This window comes from Nematostella vectensis, chromosome 3 (genome assembly GCF_932526225.1).
Source record: "Nematostella vectensis chromosome 3, jaNemVect1.1, whole genome shotgun sequence".
Classification (NCBI taxonomy): Eukaryota; Metazoa; Cnidaria; class Anthozoa; order Actiniaria; family Edwardsiidae; genus Nematostella; species Nematostella vectensis.
In genome coordinates this window covers 1,217,558-1,240,256 of record NC_064036.1, presented here as the reverse complement: position 1 = coordinate 1,240,256, position 22,699 = coordinate 1,217,558, and the positions used below count along the sequence as shown (strand labels likewise).

The 22,699-nt window shown below is 41.5% G+C and overlaps 3 protein-coding genes across 5 annotated transcripts; 1 reads left to right on the top strand and 2 right to left on the bottom strand.

The window, feature by feature from the left end:
• Positions 1-119: 119 nt before the first annotated feature.
• LOC116621096 lies at positions 120-9,851 on the bottom strand. The gene is made up of 9 exons (XM_048724783.1): positions 9,376-9,851; positions 6,856-7,054; positions 5,966-6,132; positions 4,949-5,159; positions 3,243-3,424; positions 2,364-2,690; positions 1,657-1,872; positions 1,286-1,423; positions 120-671 (listed from the first exon to the last, which is right to left on the bottom strand). The coding sequence occupies exons 1-9, from the start codon at positions 9,440-9,442 to the stop codon at positions 592-594; spliced, it is 1,587 nt and encodes a 528-aa protein (XP_048580740.1). The 5' UTR covers positions 9,443-9,851; the 3' UTR covers positions 120-591.
• Positions 9,852-9,950: 99 nt separating this feature from the next.
• On the top strand, positions 9,951-16,232 carry LOC5517062 (STAM-binding protein). The gene is made up of 11 exons (XM_032386979.2): positions 9,951-10,134; positions 10,879-10,943; positions 11,165-11,240; positions 11,431-11,532; positions 11,701-12,076; positions 12,612-12,739; positions 12,873-13,010; positions 13,319-13,431; positions 13,725-13,827; positions 14,193-15,020; positions 15,359-16,232. Exons 1-10 carry the CDS (start codon positions 10,000-10,002, stop codon positions 14,250-14,252), a joined length of 1,296 nt encoding a protein of 431 aa, XP_032242870.2. The 5' UTR covers positions 9,951-9,999; the 3' UTR covers positions 14,253-15,020; positions 15,359-16,232.
• On the bottom strand, positions 16,037-22,465 carry LOC5517001 (lymphocyte antigen 6F). Of its 3 annotated transcripts, none has more exons than XM_048724784.1 (4): positions 21,736-22,465; positions 18,159-18,431; positions 17,346-17,423; positions 16,037-17,014 (listed from the first exon to the last, which is right to left on the bottom strand). In XM_048724784.1, exons 2-4 carry the CDS (start codon positions 18,265-18,267, stop codon positions 16,599-16,601), a joined length of 603 nt encoding a protein of 200 aa, XP_048580741.1. In that variant the 5' UTR covers positions 18,268-18,431; positions 21,736-22,465; the 3' UTR covers positions 16,037-16,598. The 3 variants fall into 3 exon arrangements, 1 of the variants encoding a protein (XP_048580741.1); XR_007307204.1 differs by having other exon boundaries at positions 16,872-17,014; positions 18,193-18,431; XR_007307205.1 differs by having other exon boundaries at positions 16,891-17,014; positions 17,287-17,423; positions 18,193-18,431.
• Positions 22,466-22,699: the final 234 nt, after the last annotated feature.

Sequence of the window (22,699 nt, the reverse complement as noted above, 5' to 3'; positions counted from 1 at the left end):
GGCTGCCAAAAGTTGGGTCAGTTCGTGTTGAAAGGTCGCCCCCCCCCCTCCCCCACCTAAAGCGGGAAGCGCCTGCTCCCAGATTTCAGGGAACCTTCTAAAATAAGGGCTAAATCATCTCCAGTGGACAAAAATACTTTATTTAAAAAAGAATTAGTTAAAAGATTAAATAATAAAACCGGACATTACTTTATCCTTTTCATTTGTCACCGACTAGACAAGAAGACAGCACTTGGACGTCATCATTCTTCATACAGAAGTTTAGTGGAAGGTTGTCCCTATAGCCATGATAGTTCGAATCTCATATTCATAAAGCCCTTCACTTGACTTTGGCCAGGGAATATACGACTGAGACATGCCCAGCCTTTCCTTTGTCAATTATCCAGTAATATAAAGCCTCCCTAGAAGGCATAATGTTCTGGATATGTTCTCTTGTCGATTTGCCACTAATCTCAGCCTTGTTAGGCCTCTTCAGACCTCTTAACTGCGCGACAGGCACCTTCATAAACGACGTGCTTAATTCGCAGCATGCAATGTTTCGTTACCGGTAACTACTAATAATACCGGCTAGTTAAATAGTAAATAGTGCCATTAAGGGGTCCGACTGATGATGGCCGTGATGAAGGTGGTTAAGGCGAGTAGAAGAACTGCGAATGGGGAGGAAACAGCACCTGAAAAGTTAGAGTGGGTGTTAGAGGCCAGCAATGATCAACAAGGTCGTCACCAACAAAATTCACCACAAAATTCTTAACTAATCAGAGCCGTAGCAGGCGACGAAAGATTGGGGGCACAATACAGAAACATAAAAAATAAAAGGGGGACACAGCCACGCCCCTACTGGTCATGTTATTAATTTTTGAAAATATTTGGGGACACAGCCACGCCCCTACTGGTCATGTTATTAATTTTTGAAAATATTTGGGGACACAGCCACGCCCCTACTGGTCATGCAATTAATTTTTGAAAATATTGGGGGGGAGGGGTTACGTTCCCCACTCCCTGCTTATTATGGGTTCGCGAATACGAGACGACACTTATTCATTTCGCCATGGAAACTGAGTGCGTAACTCTGAAGCAGGACCCAACAACAGGGCGTTCTCAAAGCGCATCCAGAAACTAAAAAAGAGCGAAGAGTTGTTACAGTGAAGAGTTGCTACAGTGAAGGCTCATAAATATAAGTAGGTGTGCCATCAGTTCTTGTGTTATTTGACCCCCATCTCAGACATTATTAAGTACATCTTGCGTACTACCTCTCCCTCTTCAGCCTATTACTTGCGCACATTACCTGCGCTAACAGTGCGCGCGTTCCACGCGGCTTTAAAGCCCTTGTATGCATCGAATGTATCTGAACGGAACGAGATGTACATATTGCGCCCAGTACTACGCGGTCTCAGGGTGGGACGAGAGCTGCCGCAAAATCGACCTGTGGAGGAAAAAAAATGATATTATACTCGTATACATTTATTGAAAATGGTCTATACCGATAATATAGGAGTGATGTTTAGTATGAACATGCCAATAGCCCTCCCTATAGGCCAATGAGTGCATGCTTGAAGATGCACGACTAAAACTCGAGCTGCTATGCAATAACTTAACCACGCAGACGGATTCAGTATTTAAAATGTGCGCTCTCTTTTATATGCAGTACTAACTCACCAAGTATTGACCCAGATCTATCTGCCCCGTTCCTGACCTCGACGTAATCACTAATGCACGCGTTATCCTCGAGGAAAAACTCCACGAACACGAGCTCTACGACTAGTCCCGCATCCACGGTTATAACCCACACACAATCCGCATTGTTGGGGTACAGGTTAGGGAAGGCTGGGGTCGTAAACTCGCCGCTGTTTCTGTTCAGGTATTCACGCACATCTGCAAGATAATAAAGAATAAAGTTCTTCAAGCTCATACGGTATGCATCTTACTCAAATGGTCTGTTTCATCTAGTTTGCGAACGAAGTTCTAACCTTTGTTCACGCAATGCTAAGGTGTAGTACGTTAATAATAATAAGATAATAATAATAATATTTTTGACTGCGTCAAGTGGGTGATCGAGTGTGAAGAGTCATGTAGCATTCTTCAGCGTATCCTTAGTGGCCACGGAAAACTCGTAATGTAGCCCCTTTAAAGTCCCAGCTAAATAAGCGGCGACAAGTTTTTAAAAAAGCATTTCTTTTGTGTACATGTTGCTGCTGTTGATAAGAAACATCTTTATGTCATCGAAAAAGTTTTTTCGGGTATCTAAAAAGGCGGACGCACTTGATGTGCGTCGATGTTCTGTCGACATTGTGTCGACTGAAATGTCCAGTATAAACCTACAAAATCTTTAGGTGAAACTCTCCAGTGGTACAAAAAGTACTTACAGTCAATTGTTCGATTGGTGCAACCGATTTCTTGTGTAAAATCTCGGGCGGTTTCGGCCAGTGCATCTGCGATGCTACTGAGGAACTGTATCCTTTCCCCCGTGACGTAGTCCATATCATCACAACTATTATGATAGCAGTAGCGCATGTAGCCACGAAGGTTACCAGTGTCGGTCAGATATAACGCTGGGACGGGAGGGTTGTTGTCCCAGAATCTGTAGTGGTCGCTGTGATAAAATTCACCGATGTTGCGATGGAAGAAGCTTGAGCTCCCTTCCGATGGGCGTCCTGTTATGTCTATGAGGAATGGCCTCACCGTGAACTGACCTATAAAATGCCATTTTGTTAGCAAATGAAAATGTGTTTTACCTAGTGCGACTGCTCTAATTTAGTGTCTTTAGCCGATGAATCGACACAAGATCACGCCCGACCTCCTCTGTTGCATTATAACTGAAAGGGATTTTCTACTGTTTTTCGACTCGCTCACCCATGACCTGTTGTGCATGCAAACGCATTATTATATCATTCGGTTACGTCCGCGCTAAATTGGTTCTAAACGCTCGCCTGACAAAATACAAACTGATGCCGATGCATTTATATTATGGCCTTTAACTATATTACCCGTATGCCTGAAGATATACACAAGTAGATTCTCGTTTTATTTCCGAGCATGGATAATACCTATTCAGAGCTGTAGAAGGCCACGTTAGATGTGGAGGGGGGCACAATACAGAAACATTAGGAAAATATTGGGGGGGGGGGGGACAGTCACGCCCCTACTGGTTATTTTCTGATATTTTTAAAATATATTGGGGGAAACATGCCCCCCGCCCCCTGCTACGGCCCTGCTATTCAAGAACACAACACAGTCGCACTCACCCCCATCAAGCCGGGATACCGATCGGATAAACGTCTCCTGCAGAAGGCTGTCTGTCTGGCGTGTGAGTGCCATCAAAAAGTCTCCCTTGTAATTATTTTCTCTTATTTCAATGGGTTGCCTGTAACTTAGCTGCTGTGCCATTAGAACCATCTCATTGGTCACGTTCTGGGAATAGTAGTTACTGAGAATGAAATTATTTGCAGAATTTTAGGTATTTTAGTCCAGTCATGTACTAACATAACTACAATACACAAGCTACGGAATGGCTACGGAATGTTAGTGCATGGCTCACAGTGAGCCATGCACTAACACACTGCACCACACAAGCTGTACCTAGGGACCACCTGCACAGTGAGCCATGCACTATCACACTGCACCACACATGCTGTACCTAGGGACCACCTGCACAGTGAGCCATGCACTAACACACTTCACCACACAAGCTGGACCTAGGGACCACCTGCACAGTGAGCCATGCACTAACACGCTTCACCACACAAGCTGTACCAAGGGACCACCTGCACAGTGAGCCATGCACTAACACACTTCACCACACAAGCTGGACCTAGGGACCACCTGCACAGTGAGCCATGCACTAACACACTGCACCACACAAGCTGTACCCAGGGACCACCTACACAGTTAGACATACACTAACACACTGCACCACACAAGCTGTACCTAGGGACCACCTACACAGTGAGCCATGCACTAACACGCTTCACCACACAAGCTGTACCAAGGGACCACCTGCACAGTGAGCCATGCACTAACACACTGCACCACACAAGCTGTACCTAGGGACCACATGCACAGTGAGCCATGCACTAACACGCTTCACCACACAAGCTGTACCAAGGGACCACCTGCACAGTGAGCCATGCACTAACACACTGCACCACACAAGCTGTACCTAGGGACCACATGCACAGTGAGCCATGCACTAACACACTGCACCACACAAGCTGTACCTAGGGACCACCTGCACAGTTAGACATACACTAACACACTGCACCATACAAGCTGTACCTAGAAACACCTTCACCACACAATATCACACATTGCACAATGAGCATGCAAGAGCAGATCGTAAGAGAGGTAGGGTTTTACCCTTGGAGTGCCTTCAACCCTTAGTTGTTCGCACTATCTATCTAAGTCCCAGACATGAATTCCATGCGAGTCCGAGCGCGAGTCATCCGAAATAGATATTCCGCAATAGCCAAACTCGCACCAAAAGAAAACATAAAGAGCGGCGGCCGTCATGTCAGAGAATAAGTAGAAAATAAATGATTTTAAAGAAAAAAAGCCCTTTCTGACATAGCGACTCTCTGGCTGACTCGTAAGCGCTTAAAAAAAATCCTTTTTGTTGCCGGTGTTTGCTAAGCCGGAGCTCGCGCGAGTTTGTCACCAAAAAGGACACGATTTCTTAACGCAAGTAGCTTTTGATTCAAACACCCCTTTGATCAAGCCTTGTGCGAATGCATCAAACAAGACACGTGATTTCTTAGCGCAAGTAGCTTTTGATTCAAACACCCCTTTGATCAAGCCTTGTGCGAATGCACCAAAAAGGACACGTGATTCCTTAGCGCAAGTAGCTTATGAGTCAAACCCTAGCTTATTTGATCAAGCCTCTGTGTGAATGCACCAGAAAGGAACTTCAAAGGATAACGAGGATATGTATAAAAGATACGAAGTAATGACTTACGAGTCGAAGTTCAGGATGCTGTCTAGTATGATTGCACCACGGATTGATTTCTCTTTGTTTGGTAAGTAATTTGTTAGATTGGCGATAAAGTTCAGGCTGCCGTATGAGCACACACATTTTCGCGGGTCTGGATCTATGCACTCCGCTTGACACTCCTTGCGGTCGAACGCCACAAACATCAGCGTGTGGTTACGCTCGCAGTCCACCATATCTAAACACGAAGGAAAATAAGATGGAAGTCCATGTTCGAACGATCTCTCGTGAGTTAACTGTTTTTTTCTATATGTATATACCGTTTCAACCCAAAAAAATCCCCCCCCCCCCCCTAAAAAGGAACAAACATACCCAAAATAGGGGGCGCAGACAAGAAGCCGGAATTCAAACCTTTTTCCCAGTTATATGACACAGAATTTGCTGACCGAAATTGACTCGGACGTAAGATAGACTAAAGTCTTTGTAATGTGCATGTAATTTTGACCTCACCTTTTTTGATTTAGAAAAATTGAAAGCGAAATACTCCATCGGGGGTTTGGGGGCATGCTCCCCCTGAAACGCTAAAACTCGCGTTACGCAGTTCAAACAAGGCATAGGCTGAACGCTGCGTTCCCATGTGCTTTTATTTGTGAAATGAAGACGCTGTGGAAACGCCCCATTTGGAAATCTTTAACCACACGATATACAATTGAAATAGGGTGCGTTGTAATCTATAGTTCAGGGTATTGCATTGTAACGATACATTGAAAGTGCGAGCCACACCTTCGTTACGGACGGACCGTTTGATATTTCATGTAAGGAGTGGCTGATTCCCCCCCCCCAAAAAAAAAAAAAAAAAGAAAACAACAACAACAACATCAAGCAAGCAATGGCGGGCAGTGGGATCGCCACATCCTTCGGTGGGGGGGGGACCTGCAGCAAAACTGTCCGGGGAAAAAAATATCGAGCAAAGAAAATTAACCACTCCCCCTGTGAAACATCAGATGGTCCTTCCCTTAAAAACATGAGAGTAATCAAACTAACCAGAATCCATGTAGATCTTGGCTACCTGCACCAAAGCCGCGATTCCTGAGCCATTATCGTCCACGCCGGGAGTATCCGAGGTCGTGTCATAATGCGCACCAATTATGAGCACGCGATCGTCAAGGGTACCGGTGTAACGACCTGCGACACGCCCAACTATGTTGTACCTGTCAATCAAACACTGATCAAAGCCATCGTCATGCTGTGTAAAACCATGGAGTTGTGAAGCGCAGTGGTGTCCAGGCTGCCCTTGGAACATTCGGATACTCTAACCTTCAAACCTTCCCCATAACCTGGTCACTTCCTTGAATGCTACCCCGGGCATTAATGTATTGACGTAGTATGTCATGATGGTGATAATAATAAAGATGACGGCAATTTGTTTGATTATATCTATTAATGAATATGCTGCTACAAATGATGGGTATAACTGTTATGATTGATGATGATAAAGACCTAAAATGGTGTGTGATAATGATAGTAAAGATTATGATAAACATGATGAAAACAGCGACAACAAGCTGACAAGAATACAATAATGATTCGAATAAGCGCACGGTGCGCTTTCGTCGATAACTGCGAGCACCATTCATGTGGTGCGCTTTCATCGATAACTGCGAGCACCATTCATGTGGTGCGCTTTCATCGATAACTGCAAACACCATAAATGTGGTGCTCTTTCATCGATAACTGCAAGCACCATTCATGTGGCGCGCTTTCATCTATAACTGCGAGCACTATTCATGTGGTGCGCTTTCATCAATAACTGCGAGCACCATTCATGTGGTGTGCTTTTGTTGAGATATTTTTAGGGGGAGGGCGTTTATTCCAAAATTCCAGGTCGAAGGGGGGGCACACTGCTGGGTCCCCGAACATGACGTCATCCTCACCCGCTTGTTTCGTGCTCCGGTGACAGGAAGCTCTCTTGCCACGTGTGCAGCCCCATAGTGTCAAACACGCTCGTCAAATAGTCACGTGCTTGCGTCATGTTCGACATGCTCATGCGCTCATTGCGAACCGAACTTAACCTTGTCAGCAGATTGCGTAAAGAGCCTTCTTTGCTGTACGCATGCGTGTCGTGGAGTAAATCTGTGGGCATTGAAAAACGTAATCATGAGTTCCAGCTATTACAGAAGCGTGTCAGAAAATAGGAACATAGCCGCGTAATGCTGCGCAACTTTAGAGGAGAGGGGCTAGCAATGAAAATAAATAACAGGGGAATTGTAGACTGGATAAAAAGAATATTGACGTATATAGTATGGTGTTTAGGGGCACTGCTGTAAAAAATACCCCCCCCCCCCCCCGACACACACACACCCTGGCCTGTACGGTCCTTGGAAATCAGGGAAGGATATAATGAGTGAGGACCCCTCAACCTCCACCCCCCCCCCCCCCCCCCCACCCCGACCTGAACGGTCCTTGGAAATAGGGAAAAGGTATAATGAGTGAGGACCCCTCAACACCCACCCCCCACCCCGACCTGTACGGTCCTTGAAAATAGGGAAAATGTATAATGAGTGAGGACCCCTCAACCTCCACCCCCCACCCCGACCTGTACGGTCCTTGGAAATAGGGAAAAGGTATAATGAGTGAGGACCCCTCAACACCCACCCCCCACCCCAACCTGTACGGTACTTGAAAATAGGGGAAGGATATAATGAGTTTAGACTCTCTCCAAACCCCGAACTCGAATTTAGGACTGGGACGGGACAGTTAGAAAGAGGAAGAATGAATGCTACACCCCTAGCAGGATTGCCAACTCGGTCTTATAAGATTTTCCCTTGGGACTATTACGCCAGTCATTAATAACAGCCGAATACCATCCCAAAGGTCAGCCCCAAAAATTACTCAAAAAACAGATTATAATATAAAATACTAACATTAACTCGGGGGAGATCAATTTCATTTGTTCTTTCCTTGTGTGTAAAATTAGCTTTAGAGACCCGTTGTATGTACAAATATGCCCCTGCCCGCTATGTACGGAACCGGCAATCCGGCTTTATGGCTTCCGCCATTATGTATCATAGGCTCATACCCAATGAGTGCCCAGAGGATCGCCGCAAAGGGCCGTAATCCGACCCAAGCATATTCGAAAAATACGTAAGCCCGTACCCGCATTTTTAAACCCTTTCTGTCATTTTCAACTTGTGTACGCGGAATCTAGACATACTCATGGAAGATGTTATAGTATCATGGATGATTTAGTTTTGCCCGTTGTATACATTGGAAATACTTTTCGTTTACTCTTGCTCAGGTGATTTTTTCGGTAGGATAAAATCATCGTTCCCATAAATGGTCGTAGTCGCCTAAACGAGAGTCTTTTATTGCAATATTTGGTTGGAACCTAGCCGAGATTTCGAGACAGAGCCTCTGTAAGCTGGTAGCTTACAAATTTACAAGAAGCTCTCCCCGTACTACTCTAACATACTGTGCAATTATTTTTATCTAACAATTCATTTTACTTGTGTTTGAGCATGTTTTCGGAGTGACTTTTATATGAAATTAATATTTTATTAATATCCCCCTCGTTTATCTTATTTGTAACCTCAGTTCCCATAATTTGCATTTTATCAAAACAGTGCCACTACAGCGCCCACGAACGCAGTCGGGGGTAGTGAGTTTCGCGCCAAATGACTACATCCTTCTGCTATAGGCCTTTATCTTAGTTAATACACACTTTATTTGATTCAACTTCCTCGAATAAACTTCTTAGCTCTTTTATATAGGGAGATATTACCGTACTTATGTGTAATAAAGTATGATTTACGAAATATAAGGGCAGCTAGAATCGTTGTACCGTGTTAATACGATAGTTGCTATCTATAGTGTCAGATTGCACTCGATTGACTTCGGAAAGCTGTACTCAGATGTCTAGTGTCGGAAAGCCTTGTTTAGTAAATTGTTCAAGATCTATTTAAGAAAATAGCATGACAATAGTGTCAAAGCGGATGAATCGTAGCTCGGCTTGGCAAATTCAAACAGCGAGTCCTCAATTTCGAAGAAGCATACTGGATAATTTTTGACAGTCAAATAACAACATCATAACTGGGACATTCCTCGTGGTACATTTTGTTTTCAGCTAGAAACAATTTTGTGAGATGTTTATGAAACTTACTGAAAACATAAACAACATGTGTGAATATTACTTAGCCTACTTTACAAGTTGAATGAAGCAAAACAAAAATCATTAAAGCGCGGCAGCGGGGCATAACTGATTTTCACTTAAACTCAACCACGCTAAACATTTTCATCCTAGACATTACAAAACATTTTCGCTTATCATGCTTTTTTATTTATTGCAAGCCCGCAATCATCGATACAATCCTGCGAGAGCAACCAAATGCTTTGATACAGCATGCTCGCAAGGGGCTCGCAAGCTTGACGTCTTAGTTTGAACCTTGGACACTTACCTGATAACACACACGACAAGACCGCCAAAACCAGAAGCAATCGCTTGGCTTGCGAAGACGAAAACATCCCTGTGATTTGACTATTAGTTCTATTACTTCGTAGCGTGGTTTTAACACTGATTAATATATGGTTTCTTTGGGTGATCTCGATGGCTAGCGTGACAGTTGTTGACACAGCGACGCGGTACGACAAGACGAATATGTTATAAAACCCTGTGTGACGAAGGAATCTATTAACATCACATTAACGTCCCGTGCGGGTCCTATCCGTTTCTTCACTCCTGGAAACTAAACAGAAAGATAAATTCTACTGAGCCCTTTGCCTCCGAGTGCGGAATTCGCGTCATACGGTTTCCTGTGCGGTTGTAAAAGGCAAATAAGTATGACTTATTTCCTAGACGGTATAAAACTATAAAAGAGCCTCTTTAATCTTGTTATTCTTATTATTGTCCCGAAGCCAATATCTCCTTCCTTTTTGTCCAAAGCTTAGAGAAGAGTATACAATAATTATTTTATTAGAAGTTGTTGGGTTCCCTGTGGAGATAATTCTGTAGATGACGTCATTTTGTCTCAGTCTTTCCCCACCCTAGAGGAGTTTGCATTGTCACTTCAGTGGGTCTCAAAATGGCGGCCGCAAGAGAATGTTTACCTGCAAATGAGAAAATTCATAAATTAGCAGAACATGCTAGCCATGTGGATGTAGATAGCAATATCCCGCCTAAAAGATACTTCAGGTCCGGCGTAGAACTTGAAAGAATGGTAAGTAACTTAGTCAAATTTCAAAAAGCAACAGAGAAATTCGTTTTATTTGTGTCCTTTTGACGTGCTACAAAAAGCTATTTATTGGTGAATTCTTATTCTTAACTTTTTCTTGCATACTATAAATTTTAAGCTTCTCATCTAAGGGAAGATTTGATACTTGTCTCCTTTATTTTATACATTAAATGCTTTAAATGCAATATGTTGTTCTATGAGTACATAACAATAGCCGGATAGTTAATGTTAATATGATGTCATAGCTTATATTTATAAATATTACTTTACTAGCGAGGTCTATTTGAGCTTTCTCATATGTACCAATTTCCTCTGTGCATGCTTAGTCAGGTTGAGAGATCCTTTAGCATCAGATGTCCATGATCCTAGGGAGGGTATTACATTGGGGGGGTGGGGGGGGGTGGGGGGTCGGAGTCAACAGGGAGGTGGTGTGGGGGTCCTGTGGCTATCATTCCTAGTTGCCTTTTCATTCAATGTGTGATAAAGAATAGCTCCAAAATTCTTAGTTAAAAATAAAATTCTTATTCAACAACAACACAAGGCTCAGAAGCAATAATCCAAGCTACTTTTGAATTAAACTACCAGCCATAATCCTTTAGAGCATATAACAATACAACTTTTATATAAAGCTGTATAACAATACAACTTATGAAATCTTCTTGATGTTTCTGGTATTTGCGAATTGAGTCTGTCCTAATGTTTTGAATTTATATCATATTTATTCTACAGGCAAAGATATACCAAGATGAGAGAAATTATGAAAGTGCATTTATTTTGTACACAAAATATATCACGTAAGTTGAGGAACAAAATTACATTATGGTGATATTCTTTTCTTGGGTCACAATGGTAGCATATAGTGGGATAAGAGAAGAATCTACCATTTTTACTACTTTGAACCACTTAACAGTTCAACAATTTCCAAATGCCCCTATTATATTTATAACTTTTTGGCCATGCTAATTTCTCTAACACCTCATTTTGCATATCACATCAGTCCTTTTTTTTCTCTCAGGTTATTTGTTGAAAAACTGCCTCAACATCCAGAATATGCTAGTGTCACAAAACAAGACAAAGCGTTAACCATGAAGGTATTACTCTCTCTATATATATTTTTTATATAGTTTTTTTTATTATTTATATATACATTTGCGGGGAAAGAGGGGGTTGAGAGGGTGGAAGGTAACTTCTAAAAAATATGCCCCACCCACAGACTCTATGATGCCGTAGTTCTGAGCCCCCCTTGTTATGTAAATATAATACTTCTATTTCTATTCACAGAAACTTCCTAAAATATTTGCAATAGCAGAAGAATTAAAACGAATACTAACACAACGATATGAAGAGGAATACAAGACATGGCAAGAGATAAAGCAGAAACAGGTAAGAACTACTTATGATGAATCATATGCCTAATGCAATATGGACACAAAATGAAAATGATAAATATTTTACCACCTACTGTACAAAATCTCTTAGTTTTAAAAGAGCACTTATTATACCTTACACAGACACTGTATCCTCTAAAATTTATCCACTTGATTATTTTAGAAAGAGCAAGAAGAGCTTATCAAAAAGGAGCAAGAACGAATTAAGGAGCAGGAAAGGAAACGCGCTGAGCAACAACTAGTGAGGGAATTAGAGGAGCGTGAGAATTCTGCATCTGTGACTGTGACGCCTAGTGCCCCACCCCCTCCATTAGATGGGCCACTTTCCTCTACGCTCATCGGGGACTACCCTGCCCCACCCACGCTGAGGACCATAAATAGTAATAGCACCATAACTGGCGATAACACCAGGAGTCACACAACCCCTAATGAGACTTTTGTTGTTGAGCCACCTTCACCGTCTTATGCGTCACTTTTCTCTGTCATCACTGATGCACCATCTGTGGATAGATCTACCAAGCCTTGTGATGCTACCAGCGGTGAGGGAAAAATGTCAAATTTTAAGAGTTGTTTGATCTTAGATAGATGTGTTCCCGTGTCTACTAAGATAAAATCAGCCAATCATTATTTGAAAATGGCAATTATTAATGACACAAACTTCAAAGAGGTTTTCCATATACTTTATTTATAGCACACTTCAATCATTGAAATAAATCAACTCAAGGTTTAAATGGTATGTTGTATGTGTTTTGTTGATGATTTGTAGCCCTTCATTGTCAGCCCTTCATATGTCAGCAAAACTATTCTGCTTTTAATAAAAAAATACCATTTCAACCCTGTATTTATTTATTTCCCTTATTCCTTCATGCCTACACAGACCACCTTGGTTATCCTACAACTTGTATCTAGTTCTTCTAGATGGACAATGAACAATGTTCTACTAACATTTATTAGGATTTTTCAGACTAACACAACCTTCTGTTATACTCATCACTTTGAATAAATGATGATATTTATTATGTATTGGCTATTTCTATTAGTTTTGTAATGAAAATCCTGATAAACTATTTTCAGGCACACCAACTGTACATGGACTGCGTAGAGTGTCTGTTCCATCTTCTCTTGTCAGCCGCTTCCTAGAGATTGCCTCACATAACACTAGACGGAATATGGAAACCTGTGGCATCCTAACTGGAAGTCTGGTATGTACCTTAGATGTTGAGTAAAAGCTGTATTTTATCTGTCATAACTACTTTAATATACATTATTAGTGTTCCATGCTGAACCATTTCTTGCCTAAAGTATAGTATATCTATTATTTATTTCCTATTCTAGCAACAGAACCAGTTTTGTATTACCCACCTTGTGATTCCAAAGCAAACTTCTACAACAGATTCCTGTACAACACTGAGTGAGGAAGACATGTTTGAGTATCAGGACTCACACAATCTCATCACGCTAGGCTGGATTCATGTAAGGAATCATCTGGGTGGTGTATGTAAGATACTGTGCATCTTGTAATGCATGCTACAGTACATTTACAGTACAATATGACCCCTGGGGCTACAGGGGGGTCATCATCGTCCCCCAGTAGCATCACAAGGTATTGGGGGGCTATTCCTCCAACAAACCCCCCCCCCCCTCCTTTAAGCCTTTGAGTGTTATTGTGTACATGATAAAAGTGTAAATGTGTTTTATTTTATCTGTGGTTGGTAAAACTATTTACCTATTTAGCACATATCGAACATTTTAATCTCATTTGGCAATTGTTGTGTTCTCAGACCCACCCAACACAGACGGCTTTCATGTCCAGTGTTGACCTTCACACTCACTGCTCTTACCAACTCATGATGCCGGAGGCCATTGCCATTGTCTGTTCTCCGAAGTATAATGAGTAAGCACTGTAAAGTTCATTATTATATTGTTACATTATAGATACGGAAATTTGGGCACAGCCATGCCCCAACTGGTCAGTTCGAAAAAATATTGGGGATGTATGTGCCCCAGTGTGCCACCCTCTGGTATGGCCTGCATTTACAGGCCAAGCCAAACTCAGTGCTGCAGTAGCAATAGCCAGTGAGCTAGCCATGACTCTGAAACCAGGGGGATTTTGCACTATTGTTAAAAATGCTGCAGCTGCAATTGCTTCACTGGCACATTTTCTAACTACCATTGATTGTTTTCTAGGACGGGTGTATTTACTCTGACCCAGAACTATGGACTGCAGTTTGTGGCTTCCTGTAAAAAGCATGGATTTCACCCCCATCCCAAAGAGCCACCATTATACCAGGTACAATCGCCCATCTGTCTGTATCTATATCCCTTCATTCGTCTGTCTGTTTGCCACCGTCTATTTCTATTTTTGTCGATGTCCATCTTTTTGTGTCTGTATGTGTTTGCCTAACTTTCATGTACCTGTCCGTCTTGCCGCCTGTTTGTCTGTGTCCGTCCGTCCGTCTGTCTGTCTGTTTGTCTGTGTCGTCCGTCCGTCCGTCTTGCCGCCTGTTTGTCTGTCTGTCCGTCCGTCTGTCTGTCTGTTTGTCTGTCTCTGTCTGTCCGCCTGGTTTTCTGTGTATGGATGTATCTGTTTCTGTCTGTCCGCCCATCATTGTGTCTCGATGTTCTAATATGCTCTTGTTCGCTGTGTGTTTTCAGGAATGTGAGCATGTAGTTTGGGACAAAACAGCAAGAATTGAAGTAGGAGATCTTCGATGATAGTCTATCCGTGATGTCCAGTAGATACTTTAGCATAGCTTGTATTGTAAATGCGTTCCTTGATCAATCATTATTATCACGCATTGATTTGTTCAGATGTCAAAATCCTCCATTTGCTAATATCAGCGCATTGTATTGTGAATGCCTACTGCGTAGGACAGATCAAACAAGATGATTTAGTGGTTAATACTTTGAATCAAGAATGCCAATCAATCCTTAAATGGTCCCTTGCTAGCTGACACATGATAATGATTGTTGAAAAAGAGTCGTGCGCTACGTCAATTAGGCCAAAATAGGCGGAAATAAATTGAGTGCGGAAGATTTTCCACTTTGATATAAAAGAAATAGCGGTTTTAGGGAATCGCTTTGTAGATTTTCCTTTTTGTAATTATTTTAGAAATAAATGAGCACATATGAAATAATAATAACATACATTTATCATAAAACTGTTGATTTTGCGAGGATTTTCGAAAAGATTAAGGTCTTGATAATTTTATGCCATGTTCGAGATATTGAGGTTTTCACGTGATTTTTCCAAATCGACCTTAGACAAGATTCGTTTTATCGAGGTCTTGATTTATTATCAATGACGTTACCAGTTAGCAGGTGTGAGGAGTAAAGATCACTGTGCGGTCAAAAACTCACAAGACAGGCTTACATCACAGCTCTTCTAGTCCATGTGGGTTACAGAAAGAGCGAAGAGTGCGATGCAACTGGAGAAAGGCAAGATATTGTGGCGAGCGTCGGTTTTTTTATTTCTTTTTCAGGGTAAGCTGTGGTTTGTTTATGTTGCGTTTGAAAAGAACCTGTTCCGAAGTTCTTCACGGTTATGGAGTGTTTTTTATTCAGTAATTATAGACATAAGTTACTGTTAGAGTCACGGTTTCTAAAGGATTTCTCGTTTTTTTATTTTTTTTTTATTTATTTTCCTTTAAAAGCTTTCCAAAACAAAGATAGTTACAATTCAGGATCGATTGTACGTTTCAGTAACACATGGTAATATGGATACACGACGACGCATCTAAGGACTTGGCTTAAAACGATAACATTTAAGAATGTGTCCTACAAAATACGATAGAGCTATTTTATTGTTTTCTTTTTTTTAGTTGTGTTCCTAACCGCCACCTCAAAACCTCATCATCACAAAAGGCACGCGAAGCCAAAAGCAACACTGTCATCCATTTGTGGACAAGTAGGAGAGCCCGAGACAAACGTGACGCTCATGTACGGGCTGGAGGGCCCAAAGGTCGAGCGTTTCATGCTTGGACACTTCCGCAATGACCCGCTAAATAGTTGCGTGGAAGCCGCTTGCAAGAGAGAGAATGTGTCCGTCGCTTACACATCAAGATATGATTGTTATGGTTTAGTTTGTCACGGGGAGGAGGAAGTTTGCTGGTTTTTGCCAAGTTTTGACAACCCTTCTCTAGTATTTGCGCGACTACAGAGGGGCGCTAATCCAGTCAAGGTGGCCGATAAGCGACACAAGAAGCATAAGAAACATAGGGGTTGATTTCATCTTTTGAACTAAGAATAATATTGTTTTGATTTGGGCTTGTCAGTGGAGGGATACCGCGTTTTCGACTTGTTGCTGGCTAAAAGTTGAAATACATCATGAATGACACGAGCCTGTTCAGCGGTTTGCGGGGACGCATTTTGAAAGCGCCGCGAAGGCGGCTTTGAAAACGGGAACGTTAGAACAAGGACTCAGTCACCTTTTCCCTTCCTTATACGCTCGATTTGCATCCTATGATAGATAGTTAGCTTGATTTTAATCCACAAAGAGATCTACATGATGAATTTATTAATTCATATATAGATATACAGATGTAACAGCAGGAACGAAATATCGGAAAACCCTCACCACATTATACCTGTACTTTTATGTTTATACGCCGTGCATGTGATTTCCCGAGCAAAACACCTTTTCTACAATATTCTCTTGCAATATTTATTATTAAATAAAAATCCCCAGGAGACGCAGGAGTTCCAAAGTTCTTTTTGCAAAACCACATCTAGGTAGAGGGAGACAAGTCTTGGACACCCAGCGTACTTGATGTGGGAGACTAGTCTTGGACACCCACTTGATGTCGGAGACCAGTCTTGGACACCCACTTGATGTCGGAGACCAGTCTTGGACACCCACTTGATGTCGGAGACCAGTCTTGGACACCCACTTGATGTCGGAGACCAGTCTTGGACACCCACTTGATGTCGGAGACCAGTCTTGGACACCCACTTGATGTCGGAGACCAGTCTTGGACACCCACTTGATGTCGGAGACCAGTCTTGGACACCCACTTGATGTCCACATGATAGATAAAAAAGGGGGAGTAACATTTGAGTTCTTCACTGTTCGCCATATAGAGAGGCCAAGAAACCCAGCAAATCTGCGCCACATCTAGCCACCAATGCGAGCAGGGCCACTGTGTACCAGCGAGGCGAAGCGAACTTAGAGTCTGAGCTATCCCCATCAAACATCACAGCGTCATTAGTAGGACCAAACCTTGCGTTACATAAGTCTGTCACGCAACACTCGACCTCGCAGGCGCTCACGGCCCCTGTTTGGTTGTATCTTTGGCAAAGGCTTGGGCAGAAGTCCAGGAAGGAGCACTGTTTGTGGTAAATACCGACGGAGAAACCAGGGCGTGACAGGGTAAAGTGGATGGCGTGACAGGCATCGTGATGTCCGGGGCAGTCGATAACGCTTGTGTGACATGATGTCGTGGAGTTTGATAGACATCCGTAGCACTTGATTGATTCCGCTAAGACAAGAAGAGTATATATCACATAAAGAGAACCAGGAAAATAGTAGTTTGAAGGGAGTCGTCTACGTCACAACTAATGTTATAGCTATTTGTCTCTCTGGACAAGTCGTGACAAGGAAAAGAGTTTTGAGATATGTTTATTTGAAGTTAGGGGTCAGCACATCCGTCCCATGATGTATATGGCAATCGTTTAAACTTAAATTAGCCATTCTTTTCTTTTTTTTTACTTTGAAAGCTTCGGCTTATTCGTTTGTACAAAAAAAAATTACCGAGGTTTCGCTTGCGGTGGCCACTCGTACTACTCGTATGAGTAAGCTGCTACTCGTACCTGGTGTTGAGAGTACGACCGTCAAGGCAACGATGATGATGAAACCGGAAGTAGAGATAGCACGCGTCATTTTGTACTCTACAATTAAAACAATGCAAAGTGAGCAAGGAGATTTAACTTTTTCAAGGTGTACTATGAGATAGGGTCGCATATTTTATTAATTGTGTGATTCTGTTAAAAAAACTGACCTTAGTAAAGCGTAGTCAATCCTATTTTATAGGGGACCGACCATTTGACCATTTGAAATCTGGCGGGTCGGTAACGGCAATCCCGAGAAGCAAAACATATAAATCAATCCTTATCGAAAAGACACAGCGACATTCCAAAAGAAAAACTCAAACAAGCAAAGTGGCTGCGAAAAAGATATATCTAGCAGGAAAATACCCTCCCTGTCACTATCAAATTGTCGGCGCCCGCGTGCGTGTCTTCCATTGATAATAATGCCAGCTTTTCATGTGCATACGACCTTGCCCGTCATTTTTATTGGAACAAGTGAACATGCCATTGTGTTCTCTTGTGAAACTACGCCTGACCCCCTACAGATCTCAGTATTTCACTATCCAGTGACGGATCCAGGGGTGCGTTTAAAAGATAAAATTACACAAACTTTTGTGAGCACGAGTCAATCACAAATCATTGACTTTCATGTTTCTACGTCATATAAGCAAAAAAAATGATTGCATGCTTAGGAGCAGACAATGGAGGGCTTAGGAAGTTTGGTATACAGGTATAGTTATCATAAATTGATTTATATTACTATTTGAAGTATAAATACGTCTATATAAGGTTGTTATGCACATTTCGCACTCGTACCTGCCCACAATTCTACCGTTTGCCAAATACTCACAAGTTCGTTCTGCCCTCGTGTTTCTCTTGAGCGCCGAGGGTCAAGTGTTGACAGCGTGCTGTGTGTAGATGGCATGGTAAGCACTTTACTTGCTAGTAGAGAGCATCCTTGACACTTTCAACTCGAGTTTTTTCAAGAACGTTATTGACAGTGGCGCTGATCGAAGGATGGCCTGACAGTGGTTTCCGGCGGAAGAGGAACATGCAAGAACGACAAAGAAGCTTCCAAATTTGCCAAACCTGTTGATTGTTTTATGAGTTTGCCGTGAAAAAGTGGGTAGCATTGAAGCTGGTAGCATATAATCGGAAATGCTGCCCCTCCATTATTATATGATTAATATTCTTCCCTTATGTCATTTATATAATTTTGGTATATTTTTGTGCTAAAAATCACAGTTGGTGAAAATCGTGAAAGTTGCGCGCAAATATGCACCCGAGAATGGTTCCATGTGCCGAATTAGGAGCTTAAGTTCAAAGTTAAACAAAGCCTAAATTTGCCAAGATGTATTTTACAATGTTTTCTTTTTCTGTTATGAGATGATCAAGATTTGTCTTTTGTTATTTATATAATTTTGATACAGATGGCGGGGATGATGCAAGACATCATCAACCTCACAATTGATTGCAACTCATCAAAATCCCTTTGGGAAAAGAAAATACTCTAAAGCACCAATCGGTGTCATACTTTATATGTATAACATATTTTTTGGTATACTTTCTGCTTTAAAAATCACATTTGGCGAAAATCGAAAACTGCGCACAAAGCCTAAATTTGCTAAGCCGCATCAAACTTGTTGATAAACGTAACGGAAAATATGCCAGTTGACAAGACATCAAACTCCTTTACGCGTGGTTTATTATTATACGATATTTTCTGATATTTTGTTTTGTTTTTAGTTCCCCCATTCACTACCAGTATGATCCAAGCCGGGTGTCAGATAAAAATCAGGTTTAAACAGGAGTGAATTCTCAATAAACTTCCCCTTCTTTTGACTTCTTGACTGACAAACTCGAATTCCGGATCATACGGAAGTAAACTGATAACTCAAACCCTCAATAACCCGGACATCTCCCTAACTTGAAATCTCGATAACATGAACATCCCGTTTAGCATAATTACTTTTTTTTAATGCGCTTCTTTATACAATATGTGGACTTTAACAGACCAATGTGTGAATGCTAGTGTTCTGTTAAAGTCCACTTATTTATACGCTCTTTTTTATATAAAATCGTCTTAATTTTAGTTGAGGCTGAAGATATTAGTACAACACAAATAATAAATAACAAAATAATATTTAGGTCACCAGTATATCAATTTGATTCTGCATTCATTAGAACGCATCACTTAAAATATATATAATAGTTAATAAGTAGTTTTATTATTATTATTCGTATAGCCTCGGCCGTAGCAAGGGAAGGTGCCACGCACGTGCCCCCCCCCCCCCCCCTCTTCAAATATTAACCCTATTCAGACTGGGCTAAAAGCCCCCCCCCCCCCCCCCTCCGTATTTCATGAACCGCTTAGGCTATGATCATCAAACTTACAGACAATGATCACCAGCATGCACAGAATCGTCACGCTCTATTTTGGGTGTGGTCGACTCAATTATGACGTCACAATGACGTCATAAATACGATGTCTAGCTATTCTTTCAAATATTGCCTAAATTATAAGATATTGCATTGAAATCATTTTGCATCATTCGGATATGTCAAAATCAACCTTTTAACGGCTTTACAATGCAAAAAGATTAGGATATAATGATCCACCAGCCTGATAAGGCGATCACTTTAGACAGACAGACAGACGCAGACTAGTTTTGTTATAGAAACAGCCTATTTTTTTTAATATTTGCCATTAATAGGAAACAGTCGTATGTCAGTTTTGCATTTATCCCCTCTATATTAGCTGTAGGATTTATGATCACAGTTTTACCCTGTTAAATCCTTTGCATTTGACTACGAAATTTAATTAATTTAATTCTTTCTTCAGCCTTTGTATAATTATGTGGTTTCTTATTGTTAGTAGAGTTAGAGCAATTCTTTGCTTTATAGCAGGGTTAGCTAACAGGTAGGCTAACTGATAGGCTTCTGCTTATTATTCTTAAACAATTTTCAGTTTATTGCGTTCGTTAGTATATTTCCTGTTGTCATAAGAGCCGAGTAAGCTGAGCTAATTTTTAAATGTTTGTTATACTTCACACATTCCATATAAATTACTGTTTTCAAAAGAGCCTGGTCATCCTTTGGCAATAAACGTGTCCAGTATTTTATGCTTCTGAACGATAAGTCAATTTGGATAAAAATTAATGGTTTTGCGCTGAAATCCCAAGTCCCCTTAACTCGGGGCAGATTCGTTGTGTAGCCATTTAGCTTGTTGAGTACGTGTGCACAGGGGGTTGAACTCAGCACACAGTGTAACCAAACTGGAGTTTCATACACCAGAGGGGTAAGATTTGAAAGAGGCTAGATAGTATAGAGAACTTCTGTTCTCAACGAGTTACAGAATCCAAGTGATCCTTGCTAAGCGGTCACGTTATAATATGTGACCGAGCCTTGTAATTTGGTAGGAATATGACGTCGCTGCGGTAAGAATTGGTAGGATTCCTACTGCCCATATATGGGCACCGGAAGAGAAGAAATATTTTTATAGGTTGCTGGTAGGTACGCTAATCATTTTTATGTAAGAATTCCCGCCATCTTGGATCCGCCATCTTGGATTCTTATGATTTTTGCAAAAGAAAACAAAATCTGGAATTATTACAGAAAAAAGTATTTGCATGCATATATTACTGCTCATTGTAATGATAAATGCATATTATAAGCTTTTAAAGTGTCATCTAGTAAATCTTAGTGACATTTTTAACAACAGCTTTGAGAGAGCACCCACCCCTCCCCCCAAATATCCGAGGTAAAAAATTCTAGCGCTGTTGTGAAACCTAAACAAACTTATAAAGTCAAAAGAAGCATTTAAATCTGAGAAACAGGACCAAAATATGAAAAAATTCACTACTTTTAGTTTTTGGGAAACCTATGTGTGAAAAAAAACGGTTGCCATTTGAAATTCAAAACAAATATGATTTACAGTTTTTAAAAACAGTACATTTCTCAATTGTGTTGAGAACAAGAATCCTCCCCCCTACAGATGAAACTCAATACTGGAAATATCCAGGGCCAGATACAGGATTTTAAAGTGGGGGAGGGGGGTGAAATTTTAAATGCTTGTAGAACCAAAGCCTTGTTGAGGCGTTTGTTGTCAGTGTGATCAGTATATGATTGATGTTTGGTCTCAGAAAAGGGGGTGAAAACTCACCCATCCCCCCCCCCCCTGGACCTGCTGCTGATATCAGGACACCATCCTTAAGGGTTATGGATCATTAATGTCAAAGCTATGGTTCCATTCACCCAGACTTTACTATTATTACTACTAAAATTTACTACAGTTTTTGCTGTTTGTTTGTTGGCATGCTTAAATATGAGCATAATTTTTTCATGCAACAGAATTGCAAAGAATGTTTTAAATGATAAACTCATTTTTACTTACCAACAGGCCCATACATGTGTGCAATTATCCCAAGGCCACAGATTGGACTTTGAGGGCATGCACTCTCTTGTGCCCATTGTATACCACTCTTTGCACATGATCTTGTCTTGCAATGGGCCTCACAGTGCCATCAACAAAGCCAAAGCAGTTATCAAGTGCAGCACCTTTGGCATGCACAACGTCTGCATAAGTTTGAAGCTGAAATGGTCCAAGAAGGTCATGATTCCACTCTAGGACTCGATGTCCATGTGTGTCGTAAATAAAATCGAGAACTTGGTTTGTTACCATGCTCAGTACAGGCACTGGTCTACCGAACCTTGGGATCATATGTGAGTATCTACATAGGTAAGATAATCTTCTAAGCAACATGCAAAGGCCTTCCATGCCTTCACTGACAGAACCCTGATTGCACACAAAAGTGTCAGGTATTTGTAAACTCTCTGCCAACCTAGGCAAGTCGCCTTTATCTACCCTGAACTCTGCTTGACATTCCGAATTTGGCATTTCATCGAGCTCCATAATCTTCATATGGCAATTCTAAGTTTCTCGAAAAACTACTGTCGTACAAGAGCACAAATTCTTCATCGGAAATGATATCACTCATGTATGACCCAACCAAATATTCTCTAGTCTTTTTAAACGACGTCATAAGAAAAAGAAACCAAAATAAACTCGGGGTTTGTGAATCCACTCTTAGGTGTTTATGCTCGCCGCCTCCACTTCAAATCTTAGGGTTTGTTTTTCCCGCGCGTTGGTGGGGGGGTCTCGACCCCAGGTCCCCTCGGCCGTGTCCGCTGATTTCTCACCGCCGTCTCCCGGATCTTAAGGTCCCCAATAAATCGTTCGCTGATAGATTTTAGAAAAAGTCATAAAGTTTTAGCCTCTTAGCTGCTATGGTTCAGAAGTTAAAGCAGTTATAGCTTAAATAGCCCCCCCCCCCCCTCCCAAAGGGTGTGCGGTTGTG

Excerpts from the sequence above, each read along its gene's own strand:
- LOC116621096 (XM_048724783.1), bottom strand. The coding sequence starts at position 9,442 with ATGTTTTCGTCTTCGCAAGCCAAGCGATTGCTTCTGGTTTTGGCGGTC. Across the intron at positions 7,055-9,375 it reads CTTGTCGTGTGTGTTATCAG|ATTTACTCCACGACACGCAT; the intron begins GTAAGTGTCCAA and ends CAATGCCCACAG. Across the intron at positions 6,133-6,855 it reads CCGGAGCACGAAACAAGCGG|GTACAACATAGTTGGGCGTG; the intron begins GTGAGGATGACG and ends TTTGATTGACAG.
- LOC5517062 (XM_032386979.2), top strand. The coding sequence starts at position 10,000 with ATGGCGGCCGCAAGAGAATGTTTACCTGCAAATGAGAAAATTCATAAA. Across the intron at positions 11,241-11,430 it reads ACAAAGCGTTAACCATGAAG|AAACTTCCTAAAATATTTGC; the intron begins GTATTACTCTCT and ends TTCTATTCACAG. Across the intron at positions 13,011-13,318 it reads TCACGCTAGGCTGGATTCAT|ACCCACCCAACACAGACGGC; the intron begins GTAAGGAATCAT and ends TTGTGTTCTCAG.
- LOC5517001 (XM_048724784.1), bottom strand. The coding sequence starts at position 18,267 with ATGCCATCTACACACAGCACGCTGTCAACACTTGACCCTCGGCGCTCA. Across the intron at positions 17,424-18,158 it reads AACGGTAGAATTGTGGGCAG|AGTACAAAATGACGCGTGCT; the intron begins GTACGAGTGCGA and ends TTTTAATTGTAG. Across the intron at positions 17,015-17,345 it reads GGTCGTACTCTCAACACCAG|CGGAATCAATCAAGTGCTAC; the intron begins GTACGAGTAGCA and ends TTCTTGTCTTAG.